General features: G+C 37.1%; 1 protein-coding gene across 10 annotated transcripts in view; it reads left to right on the forward strand.

The window, feature by feature from the left end:
- Positions 1-19043, forward strand: part of RALYL (RALY RNA binding protein like) — a 387237-nt gene extending 368194 nt beyond the window's left edge. For all 10 annotated transcript variants that reach the window (XM_010405031.3, XM_010405032.3, XM_019289247.3 and 7 more), the window contains one exon: positions 15892-19043. In XM_010405031.3, coding sequence (XP_010403333.1) covers positions 15892-15909 — 18 coding nt within the window. In that variant the 3' untranslated portion in view covers positions 15910-19043. The remainder of the gene's footprint in view (positions 1-15891) is intronic.
- The last annotated feature ends 1138 nt before the right edge of the window (positions 19044-20181 follow it).

Below are 20181 nucleotides of genomic sequence, written 5' to 3' on the forward strand. Positions count from 1 at the left end.
GCACCAGACTCCCTATTACAGACAACTAAGTGGGGATGTTAACATACAGTACATTAGACTCTGCTCAGTGCTATCCTTTCACCCTGTGGATATGACATACTTAGCATATATCCACACTATATTATGACGCAAGAAGTATAAGAATCTTTTTCATCTATCAAAGGCCTCAGCAGGAAAGGCTCTATAAAGGAAGCAGCACAGGAAGACTTCATTAGCAGTGAAAGTCTGGAATTGGCACAGCCACATTTGCACACCGTTGCTTCCAAGTTAAAAGGCCTTTCCAAGATTCATGTTATGGAATCAGTTGAAGCACAGTGCGTTGCAGACACAGCTCCAAAGACAGCTCAGAGTTTTGACATACACATCTAAGGCATGGTAGGGAAGCAGCTCCAGTTTCTCTGCAGGTCATTGCTGAGTGCATGAGTGCTGGGAGGAGGTGGCTCACTGCACGTGGAGAGAGGTGTCCTCTGCATTGCATCCCAGCATGAGTGGCATCCCTCCCCATCCCAATATGATGGTAGCAAGGAAAGGCCAAAGAAGAGGACTTACGTGCATCATCTCAGTCAGGTGCACCTGGTCCAATGCCAGGGCAGTGGAGCCAGTCAGCCTCATGCCTTCCACCTTCCCCAAGGCTGGTACCCTCTACCTGAGAAGCTGGCAATAATGTAGAATTTAAAGCTTACAACCAAGATTGTCACTGATGTTAAAATCCCTGTCCTTTTCATCCTCCCTTGCCATTTCCATCAAATTTTGGAAGAGGCCACTTCACCTTGCTTTTCCTGCCTGCTGCGATGGGATAATAACATCTTTTTTCATTTTGCAAAGCCTAGGGAGATTAGTGAATGCAAAACTGCAATGGATAGGATAAAGGATTGCTCAGCAAAGGGTTACTTCAAAGAAATCTCAGGGAATGGGTGTTTTCCACAGAAAAACAATTATAAATTGAACCAAGTATCTTTCATCTATAGTTTTTACCCAAATAGTGAGCAGTATTGGCCTGTACTTATGATACGAAGATGGTAGCTTTTGATGCATACTGTAATTTAGACTGTTTTATACTGGCTTATATTTATGTAGATATACTGGCCAATTCCTATAAGCTTTAATTTCTACTCCAATCATTGATAGCTCTATAAAGGGGAAGTCAGTAACAATACCATCAAATATATAGTGAATACCTCTATAGAAATACTTGGGAATTCAGACTGCTTCTACCCATTCTGTGCCCTGTTATCTGAAGCTGCCCTCTGTTTTGAGAAAGTAGATATACGGGCTTGTTATAAAGCAAGTCCTAACAGATGTTGTTATTCTGTTTTATAAAACTAAGTTATTTAGGAAAGAAAGCTGACTGACAGCAAATATGTAATTTTGGAATGGGGCCAGTTACAAATCTTTTGATGAAAAAACACAGAGGTTAAGAATGAAACATGTTATATGTGACAAAAGCAAGAAAAATGTTACTGTTTTGTATAAAATAGTGACAGTGGACTTGGAATAAAAAAACACCTCCAAAAGACTTTTTAAAATTAAATGTATAATGTTTTCCAAATATAGAGCTAAAGGGATTTAGCACAATGATTAAGAAAATATTTTCTTTCGTCACTAAGACCAGCAGAGGAAACAGAAAAATATTTTAAATGGGCAAAGCTAATGCCCTGAAGTCATTTCAATATAAAAATTTCATTGTGAGACCCCTAGCATGAAAAATATTAATAGTGTGAAAGAGGAAAATTACTTAAATTTAGATCTTAACCTTTACTAAGTTCTTCAGATTTAGCTGTAAATCTTCTGCCAGGCCATTCCGCTAAAACCCACTGCAGGTTTGCTGAACAGAATTCTGTTTCCCTAAGGCTGTCAATAAAGGAAGGTGTTCAATAAGGTGTTCATACCCACTGCCAGAGTCCAGCTGCTGCCAGAATGGAGTCCCTGAATCTGTATATGTGGGTCTGCATCTTTGCAGTACATGACTCAAAAATATCTTTCTTTCTTTATTTCTAATTCTAACTTGCAAAGGCAGTGACTACGCAGGATGTATGCTGTGGGTTTAGGTGGTAGGATCAGTTCTCTAAATTCACACGCTGTCTATTTGAAGGAACAGGTTACTGCACATTAACTGAGTAATGGCAGCTGTGCTCATGCCTGCTTTCAGCCTAGATCAGCCATAAAGAAAGAAAGACAAAGCAGTTTAGCCTGCAGTCTGAGATAAGTCAGGCATGGATTTAAAAACCCTTCAGCCTCTTCAGTTGCCTGCCTGGCTGCACACAGAAAACAACATCATATTCAACAGCTGCACACCTTCTTCATCCACTATCTAGACCAGGATGTTGCTCAACCTTGCACTGTAATTTTCTATGACTAAAGACATGCCCACAAACTGTCGTTATGGCTCAGCTGAAGTGTGAAAAAGTTTTACACAGCAATATCTTGATTGCCCATCTGAACTCCAATTAGAGACATGATGCATTTGCAGCACCTGCTGCAGTCATCAAACATCACCTCTTGAGAAAGTTTCTTTTGTTCTATTTGCCCACAAGTGTCTCTCAGTAAGTGTCTCCAGTGTTCCAGACATTCCAGCTTGAGGATCTCCTTAGAAAAATTCCCAAAGAATTTTTCTGCATTGACATACTGAAGAGTTCTTTATAGGGTGATCTCACAAACATGATCCATCCATGTATAAATATGTTAAAGAGTTGGCTTCAACTTGCTCAGTGAAGTGTGCCATAAGCTTTTCATCCACATGCTCTTACATGGCCTCTCACTCCCACTTGCACAAGGACAAGCATATATTGTAGTTTTATATATATTCAATAGTCACTAATTTGTGACAATTCATGTCACTTAACTGACCATCAGAGGTAGTGAGAGGGTTGAAAATTTCAGGTCTGTATCCTTTGTTCTGCCTCCTTTGTTAGGTGAAAAAGAACTAGTTGGTTATCCCAGATTTTACTGAACCCATAATTCAGGCTTTCATTCCACTCCTAACATTGAACAGTTTCTAGTAGCAGTAAATTTAAAATTTCTGTGTTCCTTCCTAGTGCAAACGTATCCACTCATTCCTTTTAATTTAAACTGTCCCTCAACAGTGTTGTGAAGAAAACAACACACTATTGCAACACCCATCCCATTTTACGGAAAACAAGCTCTTGTGAAGAATGATCTTCATGTTTACTAAATTCAATTCACACACAAATCACAAACAGGTGACAAATTATCCAAACACAAATCTCCAGTGGTATCAAGCAGGCTTTGTGTGTCTGCCATGGCTTTAAATTGTAAGTAGTGGGAAGGAAAACAAATAACCTTCTCTTACTTCTGTGGCTGCACAGGACAGAACAGAAAAGTGACCTTTGCAACAGAGTCCAATACATTAAGATATTTGAGAAGGAGCTTGTCCTCAGTCCCTCTATAACAAGCCCATTCTTACTAGAAATAGCATTAATATTTTGCAGCCCTGGCTGAGAGATTGAAGGAAGAATATTTCTGAATTAGTGTGCTTGGTGGTTCTCTAACTCTGCTGATTTAGCACATGGACAGCCCAGGGCAGACCCAGAACATTTCATATATCTTCTCTGAACTTGTTTCAAAGGGTGTTAATCGATCATTGAGGAAGCACTGATCAAGTCATTGCAATCCCCTTGTAAATAAAACAGGTGGTTACAAATTACTTTGCTGAAAGCCTGAAGTATTACAGATTTGGGAAAAAAACCAAAAAACACTTTTGGCCAATGGTTAATAAAGTACCAACAAAATAATTACCTGGAATGAATTATACAAAAGCACTCATATCTGTATTACATTGCCTGAGAATAATAGTTCCTATCAAACTGTCAACCTTTCATAGTAAATAACTATAATAGTAATAGCATAGTAGCAGAGCATTCAGTACAGCAGACTGTTTTCTGGTAGAGTATGTGATGCAAATACAGTAGATTTATGGTGTCATAACTCAGATCAGACACTGGTTAGTGCTTGGTTGGAATTTGAAGGATATATTCACAGGCACAGCATTGTGTTTTTATGCTGGTGTAGCTATGCTAAAAGTAATGAAGCCAGACAAGCATTATTAGATGGGAGTTCCACAATAATGAGTTACCTTTAATGAGATGTCTTAAGAGGCATTTTTATTAAATTATTTTAGAACCAAAGATACATATACTGTAAAAGGCCCAGTTCTGGTTACAGTGTAGATTTACAGCAGTTATTTCAACAACAGTTATAGTTCCCTTTCTATTAAGTATATTTCAGTTGTATTTATCTCTCAGGGGTATTTGATTTCTTACTCTTGTCCTTTTCTCCACCTCCACACTGCATGTTTTCAGTCTATCAAATTTGTTTCTAATGTCTGATAGAGAGTCATGTTTCAAACATTAATACCAGAAACTGCCATAGACACAAAACTCAGGATAATCCTCTTGCAGCACTGATTTTCATTATGCAAAAGTAAAACCATTATGATATAATAATAGCTTTATTTCTTGCAGGAATTGATGCAATTACCATTTAAATCAATGGAATCAACTAGTGCTGTGGCTAAAGCTCATCAAAAACTATTCCCTCTTGTCACAAATGGGTGATTTAGATTGCTGAAAGGTACACTGTCAAAGGTATTAGCAAAAGTGGTTTTAATATGATGTTGTAGAAGAGTGACTTAGCCAAGGTTCAGTGGCAAGGTTCACTGTAGCACTGTAAGGCACAATCATTTGAACAATGATTCAAAACCACTAAGGCACAAATCAGAGTTACCAAGGCACAAACCATAGTTACCATACTAAAAGGTTTTGTATATCAGTCACTTCCCAAACATGTGCCATTGGTAAATGGTCTGTCTGCCTCCAAAAGTAAGCTTGAAAGGCATCCTAGCTGAAGGGGAGACCACCACCATGCAGCCAGGCTGCTTGGCTGGGAGAGCTCAAAGAAGGCTCACTTAGACTGTCAGATTTGTGGAATAAAGTGGCTGGATTGTAGTCAAATTACATGCAATGGGAAAGGTATGCATGACACTCCTTGTACCCACAACTTTCTTTGTTCCTTGATGAATGAGTCTTCAAAAAGCTACCTGCTGTTCATGTGTTAGTTGCATGATGGATGTCCCGAGCTCACACCCATCAATGCTCACTGTGCCACTCTTTGCCTTTGTGGGTCTTCAGAGAACAGACAGCAACTAGAGGAGTTCTCGGCTGGCTGGGCTGTGGCTCAGGCCTTTACCTCCTTCAGAGTCTGAACCAAACTGCCACTAGTTTGGTTAAGGGGTTGATCACATGCATTGCATCCCTTCTATAAGTAGCTAAAGGGAAATTAATTTAATAGCAAACCTGTATGAAACTTTGAAACTTTCCTTGCTTTAATTATTCTGTATGGAATTCAACAATGAAAATACTCAGCAGAAAGTAAAATAAAATCTGCAGAATAAGAACAAAAATTTGATGAATTTCATCTAGTTTAAACCCACTTTTGCATATTTCAAATAGCAAGATTGATCAAATATGTGACTGTGTGATAGTATTGATAGCACTTAATTTATTATTGTAATTAGACTAGATTTTTCATTGTCCTTTTAGATGCATGTTTTCTCAGTCCATAGCATCAGGGCAGACAAGACTGACTCTTCCATTATCAGCCAAATTAGTCTGATTAGGCTTGTCGAAAAGATCAGTAGCTACTCTGACAACTTGCAGCTTGCAGAGTGCACTGGTACAGGATACTACTTAGAAAATAAAGGACAAAACTTCTAATTAATGGCAATGGCTGAAACAATGTTATGCCAGAAATCCTATTCAGCTTACTTTCAAGATCACAAAGATCATACAAAATTTTGTCTTTTCTATTGCACTTACCATTTGTTGAAATCTTGCTTTCAGTGTCAGGAGAAACATGATGTTCTTCATTCCTAAGACAAATGAATAGGTAAAAGATTGTATTCACTTGATAAATATCAGTGTGAGATGTTTGTACTTGAGCAACCTAAGAAAGTCATTACGGGCACCATACCCGACAGATACTAATTCCTTGTACCTTCCAAAGCTGCAGTAAATCTAATAACCTGTGACTGAAAAAATTGAGAAAGTAATAAAAGCATGCCATGAAATCAAAAATTGTAAGAAACTTCTTGACATGCCCTTTTGTTATATTTAATATATGCAGTAGCACAGTACAGGTGTTTGCTGTTTACCCACTGTTACATGAGTCATTGGAAGGACCTTGCCACCAGCCCCTTCTCCCAATTTTTCATGGCAGTCAATTTATCAGAGGAAGATTTCCTAAGTGGTGTTCAGTGTTTTAACCAGGTTACAGTTTTCTGACTGACTACATAATATTTTTCTAATTATTATTTAAATCCTATCCCATACATATCATATGGGAACCTGCAGAAAATGCAGGCAATGTTATCATGCATTTTGTGTCTCTTTCTAGTAGATTTTCCTGCCTGTAATTGCATTTTTGTAAAACAAATAAGCAAACTAATTTTCTTGAATTCAGATCTATTCCTCTGAATCTGCTCTATATTATTTTGTTTGCAGTGAAAAAAACCTCAGAACTTAAAATCATAAAACTTTTAAAACATTTGTAATGTAAATAATACAATTAATTTACAACCATTAGAATCTTACAGATTTGATTGAAAAGAACGTGAAAATAATGGTTTTTCTCTTCTGTCTCATTTTTAAGCAAAGTATAGGGGATCAGGAATTCTGGGTCCTGTTCTCAGCTTTGACACTGAGCCCACATGGTGGGCAATGTGTCTCAGAAGAATGAATGTGAAGGTAGAACTAGCACCTCTTTCTGAGGCCAGACCAACAGGTGCCTTTCTTTGGCATGTAAGAAAGAAGCATTCCCGCTTTTTTAAACTTACAAAAAATTATATGTTTCCCAGTAAAGAAAAATGTCTGTGGAACAACAGGCAATATATTCTTCAGTGAATCTCTTTTACTTTTTTCATTGCACCCTGCCATCTGTCTTGACCTGCCTGAATTCTCAGTCATCATTTAATAAGATAGTCATGGTGTTTGATGGTTTTGAGACGTCAAATATTTAATTTTAATGGCTCAGCTTCTATCAAATAGGACTGCTTTGCCTCCAATTTAAAAACAAAACAAAACAAAACCACACACCAAACAGTGAATTTAATTAGAGGCAAACAATGCTGTCAGGTCAGGCCAAAAATTCTCTTAGACATGTAAAAAAGTACTTGTCCAAATGAGATTAACTTGTCTCTGATATAATATATTTGACCTTAATATTCAGTATTAGTAGCCTCATTATATTTATTTAGTCTAAGTAGATCAGAATTAGCCCCACAGATTTTGCTAGCCTAAACTTTATGAGCATAGAGTCAACCTCTGAGAGAAGTGCAGAAACAAGGACAGCCAAACACCTACCACCTAGAAGCAAACCTGGGTCCCTTTTAAGGTGAGGATGATGATCACTTATAAAGAATATCACGAGCTTTTTGCTGTACCTTGTGGCTGAAAAAGAAACATCAGAAATTAATTGAAGGAACTCAACACTTTAAATAAGAAGACTGATTAGAGTTTCCACCCATGAATATTTTTGCCAATGTAATTTTAACTAATTTTGGTGGAGCAGCCCTTCTTTTACTTCCCTGTACTTTGGCTGACTCCAGTAAAATTTGGATGACTTGTTGAAGGTGCTGCACTGGGTTTGGTTTGCCCATCATTTGCAACCAACAGTTCCCATCTGTGTGTAGGGAGAATAAGCTTTGGAATAGTAACCTATTATAGATACCAAAGCAGCAGTATGATATGTTGGGAAAGTGGTGGATGGGAAGGGGGTCACTGGTGTTTTCTAGGCAGTCACTGGGACACAAATCTTCTGGAACAGCTCAGGCCAGCCATTGGGTCTGTGCTATGGATTTGAGTCTATCGGCTTAATCATCAAATTCTTAGATTTAACCAAAATTGAGCAATGTCATGCATCACATATTTTTCCTGGTGTGTTAGTCTTTGAAAATAAATAGCTTTAGTTCCCCTAGAAAACACTAATTTCACAGGCTTTATCAGTATCCTTGAGCATCAAAAATGCTGAACGGAAAACTCTCAGAGGAAACATTTTTCTGTTGAAAGTCTTCACACAAGTAAAGAGGTTGCAAATATTGAAAAGCCAAAAGATTGTTATTTTTCCATACTAAAAGGCAGAAATTGTAAATGTTTTTATTTTTTTCAATACAAATTGCAGAGCCACTACCGTTAGACCCAATTATTCCCAAAGGTCTCAATTTTTTGAGAAAATAGAGCTGTGTTACTTAAGAAGATTTTCTGCATGATTAATATCAAAACATGAAAGGCAGATTGAATTTATCCATACATAGGCATTTACACACCTCAAAAAAGGGAAGTTATTTAGAAGGTGATAGAACTGTAATTGCCATTTCAACAAAAAAGTAATCAGTGAGGAATAAAACAAGCTCAGTCTGCCAAAATGAAGATTTGGAAGTTAATCAAATACCAACTTAGCCAGCTTGTCATGCTGCTATGTGTAGCTGAAGTTTCCAAATTGTTGTCTCTATTGATTTCTAAAATTACACTACATTTCTGTAGTCTTTCAAAATGAGCAAGGTGTTTTCCAGAAAGCAATAAATAAAGAATGAAAAGGCTAAATTCTTCTCTGCTTCCTCTTGGCAGGGTTATAATAACCGTTTCTCATCTATCACGAGATTCTGCACCATTTGCAGACCACAATGTGGCCCCAAGTCCAACATTTTGCTTTGCAACTTTTACTTTAAAATTAATGTCTCTTTAAATCCTCATAAAACCCAAATATTATGCACTACTGTGCACTGTGCATTCAAGTAAGTATTAGGCAGGAAAATGCAAAGCAAAAACTGTTTAAAATAGGACCATCTTTTATTGCCATTTCCACCCGAATCGCATTCCCATACCAAGACTTTCACAGATAACAGTTTTAAGCAGATAACTCTACATCCTGTGTATTTAATTGACTGTCTTAATTCATTATACTGTCACCATTTAAATATTCATTTTGCATTGTTTGTCTCATTCCACTCCTGTTTCCTGTGGTTTACCCTGGGCTTTCCCAGTATCTCTGTCTCATGCTATATGTTTCCAACCTCTTCTTCCAGCACTCTCTCCTTCCCATTTCTTTTCTATTTTTTTTTATGTCACTCCATCTGGATGTTCAGTTGAGTAAAAATTCTGCCTCCAAGTACCTGAAACATTTCCGGTTGATTAGACAGAACACTCCTTATCTTGATACCATCATTGCCTACAATTATTTTGCCTGTAATGGGTGCCCTTTGGTTTTTGATACCTATCTAAACTCTAATTTGGCAATAGTGGGAAAGTTTAGTAGGTGCTTTCTGCATAATTAGTTTAAGGGAGTTCTTCTTGTAAGCTCCTACTTTCATATATTTAAAAAACACACTTCTTAAAATGTAGACATACTAAATGGCCTCAGGGTACAAGTTTCAGTAGTTCCTTTATGCATTTAACTGTGTGTTCAAATCTGCACCCTTGGCATTAGCAGGACAGGAACTTTTGCCTTCAGCATTAATACTAATTGGACCACCACCTCACACTAGAGAATTCCTACTTCTCACATCATGCAGAGATTAATTCAGTAGGAATTTTAGTCTACAGCTTTTTTACATCACCCTGTAACTTAAAAGCATCTCCTCTGTAGCATTCAGGATGATAAAGTACACTACCTAGTGTGAATCATGATAGGACTCAGTAAGACTTGCTTCTCATGGAGCAGGCACCATCCCAAGAAGCAGAAAACACGTAGTGATCTCCAATGAGATCCATACCCCTGAGAATTTGCTATGACTATCCACTCATATTCAGGGATAAACAAGGGCGAAATATTTTTTTCTCTGCTTTATTTGGCACTAGATCCCAATAAGGTGTTGAGCTTCTCTCAAGGCACACTGGTATGGGCTGATGGAATTCTGTGGACAGCATCAGGGAGGCCTTACTGCATTTGCATTGGCTTTATCAACCAAGAGAGAACAGGAAAGAGAGTTTGGTGGGGACATAGTTTCACCATGGAGTAGCAACGTGGGTGCATTCTGGTAAAGACTTCAGGGCAGCGAGTTCTGCAAAGGATGGTTCCCCACCATCCTCTCTCTTCCACATCTCCTGCTTGGAGATCCTGCAGCCCACCCCACACTCTGCAGAAGGCCCAGTGTGTCCAGCTTCAGATCCCTCCCACTGTCACCAGAAACTGTGCTACTAGTCCCCAAGTCTTCTTCTTCTGCTATAAAGGACCTTGCAGAGGAAAATTTTGCTGCAAAAGTCATCTAGCAGGAGAAAAACACACAGCCTAAATTAAAGTGGATAGATCCACTTCTTTCCTTCATGGCCCCACTCAAGCTCTCAAATGATGATGGTGACTCTAATCTGAAAGTCATCCCTTCAGTCTCACACCTGACCATCATCTCAACTGCAGTGCGTCCTCACTAGAGCTGTCCCAAAATTGGATCCTGTCTCCACCACTATACCTAAAAGCATTTATCACAATTCTGCCTGGACTCTGAGAAAGAAAAGATATGTTGGTCTAGGGGAAAAATCAGTATCTGATAGGGCTATCTTATTCTTTCTGCTCATTTTTATTGGGCAAACAAGTGAAACAGAGCATTTCAATACAAAGAAGATAGGAGTTTGTTCTCACTGATGAGTAAAACAATCATCCTCACATGCACTCACATAAGTACTAACACTTCAAAGCAATTAAGCTGTTCACTGAGTGGAAAAATGAATCTGTAATGTTTTTAGCAGTTAAAGTATGATTGGCAGAGTCCAAAATATAATGATTAGGTTTCATCATTTGAAGAAAGTTTAAAGAAGGTGCAACTGGTTCTTTTAATTATCCTTTATTAATATTTATCAAATTGTACAATCCCTCTATTTGTTAAATGCAGTGAATACACTATCACTACTTCATTATAAAAAATGTCTTTAGTGCCATCATTTTTGTTTGTCATGTTTTGCAAGGGTTACAACTGACAGCAGAAAATGTGTGATACACATTCACATTTCCCTGCTCACACCTACTGAACTGAGCATTTACATTTCATATGGGGGATTAAACTAAACCACCTATATGGCTGTTAGAGAATTAGAGATTTGATGCTTTAAATCAAGGGACAAAGTGCAAGGTGTACCTCAAATGAACACAGGTGTGAAGTCAATGTGATAGCTAATACAAATTCAATGTTCCTTGGTAAGCTCTGCTCGTTCCTTGTGGTTTTCCACTGATGATGAAGAGTGCTGTGTAAAAGCCAACAAAAGTGCATGCCCCCATGGTACCACACAAACATAAATTGCTGTGTTTTGCACTCAGTGTGAGTTGCCTGCTTAAGAGAAAAGGAGGATATTTTCTTGAGTTAGACATAGCAAATAAACAGAATGGCAATTTGCACTACTACTTTCTGTACCGCATTATGATTTTTCTCACTTTAGGTAAGTATCTAAATCAATAATGGCTAACTAAGTTTTAGCTATTTTGTTGTGTTTGTTTTGTTGGGTTTTTTTTTAATGCCTGCTCTGCAGACAGATTCCATTTTTTATCTCCTTGTCTGTCCAGAAAGTGTATTTCGTAATCAAAAGAAATTATTAGAGATGAAAAAGAGTACGCTATCCTCGAGGACATAAGAGCAGCATCTGTAGACCTGGATTCAGTATTCTCAGTTGTACAGATAACAGTATTAGGAGTGAGCATCAGATGCAATGAAAGCAGTTGTGCTACAATTGCAGTTTGAGCTAGCAAAAGTGTGAGGGCCAGTGTTGGGAGTGAAAGGACAGTGCACCTGCTGCATTTTAATGGAGCTTGTGGTTGTTTTGCAGAAAGTAATGTATGGCAATCACACAACCTACTGCCAAAGCAGTCAGACACCAGCAGAAACCTAGGAAGGTGTCAGGCATCAAGTCTCCTACTCAACAGGAGTCTGCAAGAGATAGATGTGCAATTTTACCAAGCAGTGGTCAGCAGTAGCTTCAGATGCCTCCATTGCAGTTATTAAACTCAGAATTCCAGTCCTGAGAATGGGTTTGTCTGCCAAGGAAAAAGAGACAGGAGAGTAAGAGGAAGGATACTCGAGGCTTTGGGTTTCAAATTCACGTGTATATGTGAACCATCATCTATCCATCCTCTTTTTAGCTGCATTTTCTGAGAATTTTTAAGATTAATGTTATCACAAAAGCCATTCAGAGCAATTACATGTCTGTAAATGATTGTTTAAAAACAGATACATTTTGTCAGATTAATGTCTTCCATATACTTTGGATGCTCTTACTGCTTGTAATTGTTGTGGGGTAAACCATATGGTGAAGTCTGTAACATATTCTGTGGGACTTTTCTTTAAACATTTTCTTCATATACTACAAGGTAAGATGTTCATCATGTACATCTTTTGTGTCATTTAGTCATAGCACATTCCTAATTCTCCCTCCCAAAAATATATGCTGAATTTACACTCTCATATAGTAAGATTTATTTCTGTACATTTAGGTCTGAAAGATAAGCATGGTAAAGGAAGTCCAGCACGCTCTTCCCATAAAACCTATGAGAAGGAAACTAGGTATTTATTGGGATGAAGGAACAGATCTTTGTTCTTTTCCCTTTTTCAGAACTGTAAGAAAAAACAAATAATTCAGAGCAGGAAAGAGGCTGAGCTCTGTTTGGATCCAGCTAGCAGAGAACAAAACTCATCTCCTGCAGACAAATAAAGCCCATCTGAAGGAGTTTAGAAAAGTCAGTAGCTCCCCACCACAGAAGGATCACCAGTACGGCTTCCAGGGAAGGGGGGCTGGCACATCCCGTTCTGGAAGGATGGTACCTGCAGGTCTCTACCATATATTGAGCTTGTCTTCTCATAAAAGGCTTTTAGGAGAAATACAGAGTGCAAGATATTCATACTCTGTCATGCCTCATGACTACAAAGCACAGAGCTCAGAGGAACTGGTCCCCTGGCAGGTGATCTGACGGCCAGGCTCTCCCACAAGAAAATGTCCTTTACATGCACAGCATTCTGAAAAATCTACAGATGTAAAGATAGAAATTAGCTAGGCTTTGAGGGGAGGTAAGTTATAAAATCATTAAACTTCTAAAAAGCAAGATGGAAAGCTACATTTTTACTGAATTTTATCTGATTTACTCCATCATTTGTAATTATTATAGTTTAGGGCCCATAAAATGGAACTGCACTTTCATTTAGTGAGGTTTTTTAATATTTTATGTTGGCTTTCCAAAGTTATATACATTGTAATAGTATATAGTAAAAATTAATTTAATCTAGTAGAATTTGAATTCGGCAAAAATGCCAGAAGGATTATAGTAGAACTATAATAAAAGTAGCAATAGTATTTTTTGAAGACTGAAATACAGTGTTATGCCTAAGAAGACTGTTTCCTATAGCTCATGCTCAAAAAGCCATCCAAATAGTGAATAAAGCAGCAGAAATAATTTCAGGTGGAAAATGAACCAATAAATATTCCATAACCTCTCTCCATCTTTTTTTCAGAGATTAGGATGGCAATTAGGACAGTATATAGTGTTTCTTTGATATTGTCTACAGATGCCAAGTCTATATGCTCAGTTGAGTTATTCAGTTCTTAAAATGCATTATGTTGAAATCACACTTTCTAAAGTGGTTTTCTGTTAGAACTACATCAAATGAAAGCCTTAGCTGGCTTAAATGTAATTCAGTTCATCCTTGTTGTGTCAGGAGATTTTTTTATATGTAAGGGGAAAGAAATGAAAAAATTAAAAAAAAACACTAGTCATCATCAGGGTTTTTTAATATCATCAGCACTACCATAAAGCCAGATGATAAACTGCACACTATTCAGAAGAAAGAAATAGAATGAAATTAGCATTGAATTACTCTAGATTAGTCATAGCCCTGGATTCCTGTTGTTCTATGGAAAATAAAAGCTTGGTTCTTTCAGATTTTAATGTTTCTTCTCAGACTTTAACATTATTTGTAGTAAGAGGGAAATAAGAAGTCCATGTACTGAAGGAAGAACGCAGGAATATTTTGGATTGGTGGTGTTGGTAAATTGTTATCACTGTTTCTAACCAACAGCAAAGCAGCATTGACGACTTGGATCCAGATGGTTAGCAATGTTAATGTTTCACAATAGTAACCTAATGAAGCTTTTTAGTGCTGGTGACAGGTAAATGCTTGAAAGGTTTATGACAAGGGAAAAAAGCTTTGATAAATAACTTGAAAATCTGCCTCTTCTTGCTTTCATAATTATTGCTTTTTATAATGGCATAATGGATCGGCAAAGCATAGTTCAATAAAAGGCTAGAAAAGAGGAACTCTCTTTGAAGCTAATAGGATGTACAGTGGGATTTTTTTTCTTACTTCTAAGATGAATAGCTAGTTAAAAACCATTAGGCCTCTCTCAGACTTAAGGGGAGAATTTAAATGTCTTTTTTCTTATAGCTAGTATCTCTAGGGATCAGACCTAAAATAGGGGAGATGAAGATTCTTCTCTGTGCATGTAGAGAATAATAATAGATTCAGGATGTTTTAACTGAAAGAAGAAAGTTCTGGGTTCTCTCACATGAGCTTTTCTCCTTAATCCTGGTTACCTGTGAAGACCACAACCAGAAACCTGGTGCTCTCTTTGCAATGCAGGGGAAATCTGGTGCCTGACTTCTTCAAAGGTCGGGAGCCCAGTCCTGCAGGGACTTGGATGTTTCTGGAAAACCAGATTGTCTGTAAATGGAAATTTTAACAGAAATTATCAATTTTTTTTTTCATTGAAGGAGGTGAAAATTGGCTAAAAATAAATTTTTCAGGCTTTGATCAGAAGTGCACCAGCTTTCGTCAGCTGTTTTCTCTTTTTGAGTTATAAAAGAAGATAGACATCCTCCCCCCAAAAAATAAAAGTGAAGAAAGGAAGAAAGGTTGTCTGAAAGATATTTTTTCCATCTAAAATTTAAAAAACAAAAACAAAAACTTGGGTTGAAAATTTCATTTTTAAAAAAGAAAGCATCTATTTCTGTTATTTTCTACTGCCAGTTTTCCAAACAGACGTGATTAGGAAAGTGTTGTCAGTTTTTCTGTGGGCAGGTGGAGATGGTATGTCTTATGCTCCCCTGCAGCATCACTCAATGCCTACTTGAAGCTGGTAGCATTAATGGGTCACATAGGACTCAGGACTCAGATATTTAGATGCAACCTGGCTCCAGCCTCTGCTGTAAGAATGATCCTCAAAAGTGTTGACTAACACTGGATTTTTGCATTTTCACAATGTGGCTGATAAAGCAACAAAATAAATCAAAGGATATACATTTACAACCTATGGCAGGTACACAAAAACAATAGCAAAACAGACAACAGCAAAAGGGAAGAAACTGAGGAAAGATCCATCAGTCTGGTAACTATAGGCATTGCTGAAAGCACACAGCCAGTGGAAATGGAGTAAGGTATATAAATAGTGTGATGGGACTGAAGCAAAGAATTCTACATGCAATTTATTTAGATTGAATGCTATTATGCAAATAAAGCATTTCATTGCAAAGCAGCCAGGATACATTATTCTATTTCCTGCTGCTAAAATAGGAATTATTCAGCAGTTGTTTGCATAGCATTATTGAGGGGAGGAATACTTCAGCCTCAACAGCTCTTGCTTGATTTGCTGTTATTACTTTGTTCCATACAGTCTAACTCAGGACTGTTGCACAGTCCTGATTGTCCACTGTGGCAGGAACACTATTCTTCTTTTAATCTTTGATGGTTTAAGGTGGGAAAACATTATAGATGTTGATATTTGGTTGATTTGTCAAAAAGTCAAGTTATAGTCCTCTTGGCTCTTTTCCCCAGATGTCTTGGCTTCTTTTTGAGGTTCTGCTGGAAGAAATTCTATGCTTTCTTACTAAAGTCAACATTTCATTTCTCAGTTTCTACAGATCAAGTGATGAGATGTCATGTGTGAACCCCCTGAAGGCTGAGAAGAGAAACTCTGACTTCCCGTCAGAAAATTGTGAACTGCAGTTTCTTACTGGCTGACAACACCTTTGATTCAATTTGTATGAAACTCAATTTACTTATTAAAATGGACATTATTGTTCAAATATTAGAAACTCCATTTCTTATATGTTCTAAGCTGTACAATTGTCAGATTTTTATGGTTTAGATTGTAAATGTGGTTTTCTCTGGCTAATTATTGGTATTATTTTTTTAATTTTGATGTCTTAAAGGCCAATGTACTGTATCATAATAATATGAAGGACATATTTAACAGGTGTGGAAAACACTGTATACAAATGTATATTTCTAAAAGCTATTTTTATGATTAGCACGTTTTACTGTTTTACCATATTTAGAGTCAGGTGGTGTTGCACTTCTTTGTTTACTGCTTAATTCAAACAAGACCATTTTGATCAGTGCCACAATTAAATACATTGTATGGTATTTCCCATTGTTTTATTCAATTTATTTGTCATTGGAAATAATTACATTTGGTAATAGAATAGCTTCTAAAAAGTGAAAATGTCAAAACAAGAGAGCAATCCTTGACAAACTGTAAATTGGATCCTTCTGTAAATCCCTTTCTTCAGATAAGCACTCTCTGTGATGCCATTCCTCAGACAGTTGTTACAGCTGTTCTTGCAAATGTCTAAAGGCAGTTTGTTGTTACCGTATGGAAAGTCAGTCAGTCTCCTGCCTAGCCAGGAAAATTACTTATAGCCTGCCAATATTTGACAGCCTGAGTTAGCCTACTTTTTACTTTTTGGGTTATTTTTTGGCAGTAGTCTTTCCACCCACAAACTCCTAAGGCCCTTCTAAAAGCCTGAAGTTTGAATAATTAATTATTACAGATGTTGCAGGGGGAATCTCAGTATAGAATTTCTTAATAAATCATATTTCCTTTCAAGGAGAATGGATGCATTATTTCTCTTGTGTTACTACTGAGACATTAAAGGTATCAAAGCATATATGATATGGGCACAAGGACTTCTCTAATAAAAGTACCAACTTGTTCACCATCCCAAAGTCAGACCTCTTTAGCACTGCAGATGACATGAAACAAGGAATATGTATTTATTCATCTACATCTTTATGCGAGTGGTACTCATATAGAAAGAGACATGTCTTTAAAGTGATTGCAGGATTAATAACTTATTTAGTAGCTACAACCTCCCAAGAGGGAGAGGTATTAATTTAGGAAGTATCTTACACAGCCAAATGGGGTGCAGACCCGGTTGTGTGCCAGTCTGCAGCGTGGAGCCCTGACCCCTGAGCTCCATGACCGGGGTATTTGCTATTTGAGCTCATCCAGCACTACAAAGATGAACTCTTGCCTTGCCCTTTCAATTGCTCTCTGTAGCTGAGAGCAAGAGAAAAAAAAAAAGGTACCAGAGAGACTTTTGAAAAGATCAAACTTTAAATTTCTGTTTTAAAAAGCAGTTTCTGACATGACAGGTTCACCTCAAGTAGTAGGGGTGTAAGAGGGCCCACCCAGAGCTCAAGGTCTCTGGTCAGGTTTCCACCATGGGGACCATCATCAAAGAAGGACTAATATTCTTCAAAAATTTGGAAGAAAAGCATACATTTGAATTTAATTACCTATTAGTGAGTGAGAATTTTTTTACTAGGCAGCTATTCTCAGTTATGTTTGTGTACCTTATATTTAGCTTGTCTGTTGTGTGTGGAGTTACATGGTTTACATAAGTGCTGAGTAGTACCTATCTCCTTAAATAAGGAAAGACTAGTATAAGTAGTTGTAACTGAGCATAAAGAATTGCAGCTTCAGAATTTATCAGGGCTGACTCTCCCAGAACAGTGCAGCAAAAAATGTTACTCCTGTGTAAGTGAAATGTTAGGTCAAATCAGAGGGTGAAATAATTCTCTACTTTCTATCTCTTAATATAGGTTATGAACATTTTTAACTGTAAAAATGCAAAAAGAATTGCCATCTTTGGATCTCTGTCTTTGGCTGATAGTTAAAAAAAAAGAGCTCCAAACTTTAGCAGCTCAAGGGGCATTTGTCCCATTTAAATCACATAAACTGTTGGCTGACTTAAAAGATGCAGAATACCATCCAAGGAGATCAGTTCTGATATTGGTGTTAATAAACTAGATATGAGAAACATCTAGGTATATTGTCTCTTCACCACCTCCATTCCAGATGAGCTAACACTCGCAGAAAGCACTCTTAGAGTTTTACACTTTCTTTATGATCATTACCCTTAGATTATAAACTCACAGAAATGATTGCACATCCATAACGTTGACACTGCTTCACACCACAGTTTAAGTTCTGAATATATTTTGAACACAGAAAAGGTCACCTCTGATAACACCATGAGACACTACTTCATTTGCAAGCCAGAAGATTGTTGCCCCATTCAGTCTATTACTAGTAAGGTTTCTCAATGGCATGTTTGCTTAAAATCACTCCAGGGGATGCTGGTGGCTTTGAAAGAGCTTAATAGTTCTCTGCTGTCCCTGTATGCAGTATGCTCAGTGTTGTTTGCCATCACTACCTGTTACTTGTTTGACATGAGTTTTGTCAGCTGTGGGGTTTGTCAGCATTGCTCATCCCTTGCAATATGGAAGAATAGGAAACAAAAGATCTTGTCAATCAGTTTGGACAGTCAACAGAAGAGTCTTATAAAATCCTTTTTGGACAGTCCTGAATCAAACCAGTTCATTTTCTACACAGACCTATATGCTCTGTGTATTTCAGATATTTGTTTCAAACATGGGCAGCTGCATGAATGGAAAATATTTACTAAAAAGCTTTAAAGTTTGGATCAAGAAAAAATATTTTTACTTTTGTAAACTCTTGTAATACATATTGTTGCGGTTCTTATTATTTTTCCTCTGTAGATCCATTTTTAGTTCTGAAAAATCACTGTACTTAAACTATGTAGATAACTATAATCTTGTTAGCAGTCATATTTTTAATTGGTGCCACTGAAATTTAGAATTAAAACATTCAGAGTTTGCCCATTAGAGCAGATTGATGGTTCATTACAGTTTTCTTTAAAATGTTGTAACATAATTTTTACATGTCTGTAAATAAATATTTTCTCTGATTTATGCACTAATTCAGTTTTGCAATTTCTTCTCTTAAAATGTGATTCTTAAGACACTTTCCAGGAAAAATGTATTTCTCTCATGGAAAAATGGAATTTAAAGCTCTGTAGTACAACCATCCTTCACAAACTTCCAAAGCAGACCAAACAGAAACAGGTCATTCATAATATTAAGTACTAAACTTAAGTGAAATGAGAAAAGTGTTAATCTTGCTATCTTTTTAATAGTTTGAGAAATTTAAGCACCAGTACTAAAAATGACTGACAAGAAATGTGACAAACTTCCTGAAAAGAGGGAATTCTTCAGTGAGATGAGAAAGAGAAAGAGGGAGGCACAATGGGGATATTTCATTGAATTTAAGAAATGCATTTTCTTAATCTTGGAAGCTTCTAAGTTTCATGTATCACTAAAGCATTATGAGCATAATTTATGAAAATCATGTTAAAAATAATTATCATTTTCTGCTCAGTATCCAGATGCATTTTTCATTCATAGTACCCTATTCCATTCACAAGGTGTTGCTATGCAGGCAAGCTAAATAAAATTGGTCCACAAAGTCTATGAGAATATTTTTAAATTATATTAATATTCTTGGGAAGCAAGACTATTTTGAAATATAAGGTAAAACCAGCACAATGTGACAAGTTAGTACTGCAGCTCTGAGCATTTCTCAGCAATTAAATGTTCTGGCCACAAGGATGAGAGAGAAAGAGACAAAAAAGGCACTTGTGTACAGCAGTTACAGCCCTACAGCCTAGGTTACAGCTTACAATCCATGCCCTTAAAACAATCAGCTCTGGAAAACTGGTAAGAAAATCCTCTGAGAATGTTTAGAAAAAACAGAGTGCTACAGGGAATACATAGTTGTTGAGTTTTGGATGGTGGAATAATAACTCACTTGAGACAAAAAGAGCTTGAAGTTTTAGGCTTGCTATAATAAGTACTTTTTTCTGATTAACCCCTGAAAGAAAGATTGGTGTTTCACACTTGTGCAAACAGAATTAATCCACAAGTATCACACTGTATTTTAACAGAAAACTAGTTCACAGAGCATCCATCCCATATAAATCCCACTAACCACGCAAAAAATTATTTCTAAAGACTACATTTAAATCTTTCTGATACTGTCCTGGCTACATAACTTA

Source organism: Corvus cornix, chromosome 2 (genome assembly GCF_000738735.6).
Source record: "Corvus cornix cornix isolate S_Up_H32 chromosome 2, ASM73873v5, whole genome shotgun sequence".
In the NCBI taxonomy this organism is placed as follows: Eukaryota; Metazoa; Chordata; class Aves; order Passeriformes; family Corvidae; genus Corvus; species Corvus cornix.